This window comes from Aptenodytes forsteri, unplaced genomic scaffold (genome assembly GCF_000699145.1).
Source record: "Aptenodytes forsteri isolate BGI_AS27 unplaced genomic scaffold, ASM69914v1 Scaffold132, whole genome shotgun sequence".
In the NCBI taxonomy this organism is placed as follows: Eukaryota; Metazoa; Chordata; class Aves; order Sphenisciformes; family Spheniscidae; genus Aptenodytes; species Aptenodytes forsteri.
The window spans coordinates 4,753,233-4,760,602 of NW_008795520.1; the positions used below are offsets into that span (position 1 = coordinate 4,753,233).

General features: G+C 40.5%; 2 protein-coding genes across 2 annotated transcripts in view; both read right to left on the reverse strand.

The window, feature by feature from the left end:
* TOMM20 (translocase of outer mitochondrial membrane 20) overlaps window positions 1-368 on the reverse strand; it is a 9,074-nt gene extending 8,706 nt beyond the window's left edge. The window contains exon 1 of the mRNA XM_009281829.1: window positions 266-368. Within this exon, the coding sequence (XP_009280104.1) occupies window positions 266-368 (103 nt within the window). The remainder of the gene's footprint in view (window positions 1-265) is intronic.
* Window positions 327-7,370, reverse strand: part of RBM34 (RNA binding motif protein 34) — a 10,179-nt gene continuing 3,135 nt past the window's right edge. The window contains exons 2-11 of the mRNA XM_009281830.1: window positions 7,202-7,367; window positions 6,949-7,091; window positions 5,434-5,653; window positions 4,796-4,855; window positions 4,184-4,227; window positions 3,615-3,698; window positions 3,347-3,410; window positions 3,203-3,245; window positions 1,434-1,552; window positions 327-694 (exon numbers count right to left, since the gene is read on the reverse strand). Coding sequence (XP_009280105.1) covers window positions 368-694; window positions 1,434-1,552; window positions 3,203-3,245; window positions 3,347-3,410; window positions 3,615-3,698; window positions 4,184-4,227; window positions 4,796-4,855; window positions 5,434-5,653; window positions 6,949-7,091; window positions 7,202-7,367 — 1,270 coding nt within the window. The 3' untranslated portion in view covers window positions 327-367. The remainder of the gene's footprint in view (window positions 695-1,433; window positions 1,553-3,202; window positions 3,246-3,346; window positions 3,411-3,614; window positions 3,699-4,183; window positions 4,228-4,795; window positions 4,856-5,433; window positions 5,654-6,948; window positions 7,092-7,201; window positions 7,368-7,370) is intronic.

Genomic DNA, 7,370 nt, shown 5'->3' on the forward strand with positions numbered 1-7,370 from the left:
TCTTCGTCGCCAAAAAGGCCAAAGTTAAGGAAAAAAAAACCCTAAAACCATCCAACCAGAACTATCTAGGTAGCGATTTGCGTATCGCCACAGACTTCGCCCGCACACGAGCCCCTTTTTCTGTACTCGTTTTGAAAAACTCTACGCAACTCCCGAAGAACGAACTGGGTTATCCTCTGCAGCAAGACCTCGCCTGGAGATGTGTTCCTGGAGCACAGTAACAAAATGGTGCAGCCTGTACTGCCACCGGGGCACGGACACGTACCTCGTACCGCCTTCTGGGAGAAGCCAAAAACCCCGGAGTGAAGACTAAGAACGACTACAGCTGTATTAGCAAACCATTTATGGTAGAACTCTCTTGCATACATCAATCTTTGTAACAATAATGAATGCTTTTATACGTTCGGTTTTTATCAAAAGCCTGTTCGTTTTTCCCAGCTTTATTTCTAGGAATAGTTTTTAGTCTTTTCGGTTTAGTGCTCTTCTTTAACGGGACTGCTTTTTCACCAACAAATGAATCATTAGAGCGCCTCTTGTTTGTTAATGTGGTATCAACTCTGTCCTTGGGAGCACGAGACCGATCGGGACTTTTCTGCGGTGCTTTCCACTTCTCTCCACAGCGCTTCACTCGTATCTTTCTTCCCATCAGAAGAGAGTCGTTGAGTTTCAGAGCAAGATGTACAGCATCCGTATTCTACAAGGACAGACATTCAGTTTAAAAGCAGCATTACTTCCAGTTGATTGCTTTCAAACAAACAGTTGCCTGCCTTTAATTTTTGTAAGCAAGATTTTACAATAAAGAGCGCTCAAACTGCTCTATTTATGGAATGACACAACATCTCTGCTCTGCTCAGAAACACCAGCGCACCCGCATAGCCCACGTATCGAGGCACAGACACTTGAAAACGGGCTATAAAACGGCTTACGTGAGACACGAAAGACAGAGGCAGAGAGATGAAGGAGAAACTGGGGAAAAAAGGTATTGGGCTGCAGGAAATAAACTGAGGAAGATGAGGCTGGGAGACTGCCACGAGAAAGCAAGCCGTACTGAATCCAAAACGGAGAGCCAGTAAGCAAACCGGCTGCAGGAAAGAACTCCACTCATATTTTGACACGTAAGAAATGGGAGAACACTGCAGTTACACCAAGCGAACTCGCTGTCCCTCTTTTAAGTCTTTCCCTTAAAGCTCATTTCTTTTACCCCAGCGTTTTACAACTTTTCTTTGTACGCAGCCTGAAATAGTTGGCTTTGTATCTGCTTCCACAGAACTGGTCTTCCAAGCTGCTTTTAATGTACACAACAATGCTACCATTTAATGTCATATACAAATTAAAAAAACCCTACTAAAATAATTTTAAAAGGCTATAAAGGCAAATCCCAATTCAGATTTTGAAGAATTCCCAGTGTCCTGAAGCACGCCATGCATGCGTACCTCAAAGAGAACGTAGCCGAAGCCTTTACCCAAGCCGGTCTTTCTGTCTCTCACAATTCGCACTGCTACTACACCTCCGCAGACAGAAAAGTGTTCTCGCACAGCATCATCACCGATGTCTGCAGGCAAGCACAACAAAACAGATGCCTCTTCAGTCAGACACACAGCTTTAGAAGCCTGGCCCAAATCCAAATATTTTGTATTTACCAATTCAGGTACACAAACTTACATATATTAATATATATATTAATGTATAAATATATATAGGTACACAAATAAGCGGTTCAGAAAAATTCTAGCAAGTTAACAATGCAGACTTTATGAAGGGCTATTTACTTTGACAGTTACCGATTCTCTAGTTTTGAAGAGTACAACGTAAATCACAAAGAAGAACGAAGGCAAAGACCGAAATAAATTTTTCAAATCATTTGATTTATGGTTCGAACATAGTGGAAATTAAGATTCCTCCCACGTTTTTGTAGCTCCTTCTTATGCCAGAATCTCCTTCTAAGAATTAATGCTGATGATAATGAGCTTGAGCTGGCAGCTCTCGAAGTCTAATGCTCATTGACTGAGCCGTGAATTTTAGCTGAATGGGGCAGAAAGGATTTACAGTTTCCAACCACAGTTGCTACACGATTATTCTGATAATGGCCAGATGTGTGAGGCTTTCTCAGTCTCGCGCCTAAGCGAAGAGACAAGTGTGAGGTACCAAACCAAAAATACAGGCGATTCTCTTTTCTGTACAGGTACGCTTCATACTACGGTAAATCCCTTAGCAGAGGTACGATTCTATCTGTGTAAAGGGGAGGGGCTGAATTTAATAGTACAGGTTTAATTACAGCAATGGGACTTAGATGTGCCGAGAAAGGTTCAAGCTGCTGAAGTAATTTTCAGAGCACTGCAAATGTCCAAACTGGTTTTTCTGCCGGATGCAGAGAGGAACATACAGTACTGACACAAGCTCTACACAACAGGCATTAGTAACATCACCACAGTCAGATTTGTCACCTATCCAGATTTTCAGACAGGTCAGGTTTTAGGCTGAAGTCTAAAGCCTGTTTGTTTCAGCATTACTGTCAGCAGCACAGGATACCGGCTCTGCGTCAGGCCACAGGCACAGGGCATGCCTTCATCCTGTGTACTTACGCATCCACACCACCCCCAAGTAAGATGCTTGTCCCAAGCATCCTGACTCCACTAATACCCTCATATGGACCACACCTGATGGCGACCCCTTCATCTGCTCTCCAGTCTACTCAGAAGCAGCTGAATATTCACCAAGCACTGGCCTCGACTACACAGTGAGCACCTCCATGCGGGTAACAACTGATTGCCAACAGGTGCCTGGACAGAGTCGCTCACCCTGGGGCTCACAGACAGCATCAAAATGAGAAGCCATCACTGTGTATCACTTGGAAGTAGTTCACAAACAGGTACCAGTACAGGTTTAACAGTTTAGAAAGCTATGGCCTGTGCAGTTTAGTCATATTTATTTAAAAAACATCGAGCGACGACAAGAACTAAAAGTGCTTGCAGTTCTAGCTACAATAAAGAAAACAATTAATCTGCAGAACTTGCCAGAAAGTTACAACCCCTTTAGGTGTCTCAGTTAAAAAATACAACTGCTACTTAAAAAATTAATTCCAGCAAAAGATATTTAGCTACCTAAACACGCTACCCTAAATATCAGTAAATAAAAAACCCCTAATGTCAACATATGCCATAAATATTAAGTAATGATGCGTAACAATCCATTTTAGACTTACCATATGAGAGATTTCCCAAGAATACAGATCGTTTATTGTCATGCTAAAGAAAACAAGAGATACAAGACAGTAAGTTATTTGTTACAGGAAAAAAAAAACAAAACAAAACGGAAAAGGGCTCTTCTAGTCACACATGTTACTTACCGAACTGGTTTTTGACGCAATGTCAACTCTGATGTGAAATCCACTAGCAATTTCTGTTCCATTTCTTTTGTAGCCAAAAGGAAAAAGTTTTAAAAACGAAATGAGCGTTACTTAATTTACAATGTCACTGCATAGCATTATTCCAAAAGCAAATTTACTTTTAAGTTTGTAAAAACAAGCAAAAGAGAGGGGGTAGTTTAAATTTATCTGTTAACACTCTGTAAATCTACCTCTTCAACAGGGAATAAGGAACGAAACTGAGACTTACTCATTTAGAGCCTTAATGGCATCACATTCTTCCTTAAATACAACATAAGCATTAACGAACTTCGCATTAGGGTGCACTTTATGCCTGGAACATGAAAAAGACACGTATTGTTTAAATAATTCTGACAGTGTGCAGTGCACAAGCACTTCTTGTTAAACACGTTTATGCCTCCTGTTTGTGCACAGTAACAACTTCATTTCTCTTAAAGGTCAAGCTAAGCCCCTTACGTCCAAGGGGGTCTCACTGTACAGCTTATACAGCCCGTATATGCACCCTGATCAAGCTTCCTCAACTCATAAATATATCCAAAGGAATTAAAGACTATTAGCGTCTTCCTCCTTCCTAAAATATAGGAAATGCAACCTAAGATAACGAATTACTTACTAGTATACTGGGCACATAATTATTTTTCACTTGCCAAGAAAACTTACATACACACAAAGGTAATTACAAAAGTCAAAGAAACACAAAATCAAAAAATTAATATAGCCAAATATGTAACAAACAACACTTAAAAAAATTATTTTTGCCTTGAAAAATAAAGCACAAAATTCACAAGAGGAACCTACTTTATTGCTGCTAACTTTTTGGATAACGTATCTTCCGCTGGAACCTTTAAGATAAAAAGAGCTTTAGTTAAGTGGGCCTAGTGTCAATTTATCTCAAATATTTGTTTTTTAAGACAAAGAGGAATTCAAACAGGTACCATTCCCACCCAAAGCAACGTAGCCAGCACAGCAAGCAAATGATGTAACTGGCTATTCCTGGAGACGATTTAGAAGGACCTCAGAATTAGATAGCTCGCTTTGACTTCATCTGTTGCGCTTCTTGAGTTCCAAGACAGTTATCTTCAACTATTTTACAGAGTCTACTGATTTACCATCAATATGTCTTTGCTACTATGATTTAAAAACAGGTAAGTAATACCTTAGCTAAATGAGCAATAATAAGAGCATTCTTCTTACAATCAGAGCTGGATTTTCTCTGAATCAACTGCTGCTACAGGAAGAGTAAAACGTGATGAAAGGAAAGATGCATCTGCGGTGCCTCTGTGGTAAAATCTCCAAGGATTCTTCTAGTGGCAAAAAATACACATCCAAACCCGCTTCTGAACTAATGAATACTACCCTTTAAGATCAGAAACATAATTTTGTTATGTAACGTTAGAGGAAATAACCTACCAAAGACCGGAATCGAATGGATTTTATTTGTCCATACCCTTTAAAAAGAGATTTCAGCGCCTAAACAGAAGATATTACAAATATTCAATACATGTTTTCATCCTGGTAATAACAACTAATGTCAAATATTTATTAGCAAGATTGTTTTTACACTTTCATTTTACTTATACAAGGTCTATTTAAAGGGCTACTAAAAATATGCAAGTAATTTGTAACTGTGTTTCTTGTGGCAGCTGCTCATGCTACAGATTGCCAAAACTGAATTCATACCCCTTACTATGGAAGAAAGTACAAATGTAACATATTTTATGCAACAATCTGAAGTATTATTTGCACTCAAAATTAGCAGCAGTCTCTAGCTTTGTAATTGTAGTTCTCATTTATTGAGTCATTTTTCACTGAAACTAACCAATTCTATTACAGAAAGAGCAACTGCATCCACTGCCGTAAAAAGCCTAACTCCGGTAAAACAAAAGAGATTGCCTCTAATGGTTTCCGATAACGAGCGTTATTTCCTACTTTCCCAAAAAAGCAGTTTTAGTCACAAATACGTGAATTCTCAGCTGGAAACAACCCCTCAAACTAAGGACTGTTGTAATTTGTTTCATTCCTTTAGCTGACAGAATCTACTCACATACCTGAACAGTACAGTTGACAGGCAAGTTTCCAACAAACACTGTTCTTCTGTTTACCGTTTCATCAGCCACCTTTTTTTTCTGTTGTTGTTTTACAGTAGTGCCTGTATCTGAATTAACAACACTTTTGGTGATGGCATGAGAAGCCCCTTTTTTTTGCTTCGCTTTGCTTTGAAACAGTTTTTGCTCCTCCTCTTCATCCGCCCGCTCCAAAGCACTCTCTCTTATCAGAAAAAGACAAGCAAATTATAATTGATGGGGAAAAAAACCAGGGCTCTTGAGGTCAAAGAACTGGAGCCTCCAAGATAAATATTTTAACTTACATTTTAAATTACATTCAACATAAAATTTCAAACATCGTTTTGCTTAGTATGCATTTATCAAACATATCTGACCATTCCGTAACGTGGAAAACTATTTGCTGCCCCCAGGACATTGCATTCACTATTTAGTAGGTGTAACAAAGAAAGAATTCGGAAATAAATCATTTGATATCCTCTAAAATTGAAAGGGGAGGGGGGGGAATTCATCTTTGCGCGCTAGAACTAAGGAGAGATTTAATTCTTCCCGGTATCCAGAGCACTCATAACAGACAATCCTTTGGAATCCATCCGTACACTAACAAATCTCTATCTATCCAAACTTGCCATAATAGCATGAACAATAAGCAGACCCGAAGAAGTCTCTGGAAGGCTACTGACGCCAAAACAGCAAACAAGTTTCATGGGCGTGGAAGATGCAACACCACACAGCGTCAGAGAGAGGACACGGCGTTAGCCTCGAGCTACAATCAAGCAAACTTCATTATCCAAACTTCACCGCATAGAGACTAGCTTCCCGCCTGCACTGACAGCATCTTGGTCCAACCCTGCGTATTTAAGGGAACGGACAGTGTAACCCAGTAGTTCCGTCACAGCAGGGGGCAAGCGTGCCAAGGACAACTAACTCTGTCTGGTACCTTGCTGCTGCTGAAACCGCCTCTGCTCCTTTGACCGCAGGTCTGCTGGACTACAGTTAGAAAGCATCACCCTGCGCGGTGCCAGAGAGAACTTTTCGTCTAAATCTACAACCTTTAGACCTGTTAGCTCTCTAACAGGGGATTTTGCACTTCATGGACCTAGAACTTCAAGAAGTTGGAAGTATTCTTCTGGGGCAAACTACAGAAAACTTTCACAATCTTCGTAAAAATAATCTTCTTAAACACAAGGTTCAAGACGACTAGTAGAACAGAACTTCATTGTTTCACTGAACTCGTAATCTTACGATTAACCTAGATGATGTTTTTTAACTTTACTATAAAAAGGTATCACCTGCTCACCTGTTTGCCAATTTTTTCTCTGCTTTTGAAAGTTCCTTCTTTCTGGCTTTCTTCACAATCTTCATAAAAATAATCTTCTTAAACACAAGGTTCAAGACGACTAGTAGAACAGAACTTCATTGTTTCACTGAACTCGTAATCTTACGATTAACCTAGATGATGTTTTTTAACTTTACTATAAAAAGGTATCACCTGCTCACCTGTTTGCCAATTTTTTCTCTGCTTTTGAAAGTTCCTTCTTTCTGGCTTTCTTTGCTTTTACAGGAGGTTCTTGTACGACAGATGAGCACTGGTCTTCTGACACTTTCTCCACTTCTTCTGTACGCTTTCTTTTCTTATTTTCCTTAAAAAAAATAAAACGCATTAACTAGAAAAAGACAAAGTTCTAGAAACGCCCTACAGTTATTTTGTATGTTGTGATTTATTTGGAACACCGCTAACTGAAGCCGTCACCTGCAAGAAGGTGGTGCTCCCGACGCCCAGGCCTGCGGGGTCACCGGCGCGCCCTCCCCCCGGCCTCGCCCACCCGCCCTCGCCACGGCGTTTCTCCCCCCGAGGGATCACCACGGGGACGGCCCACCGCGAAAAGCGACCGGCGGCCCGGCACTCCCACGATTTTCTA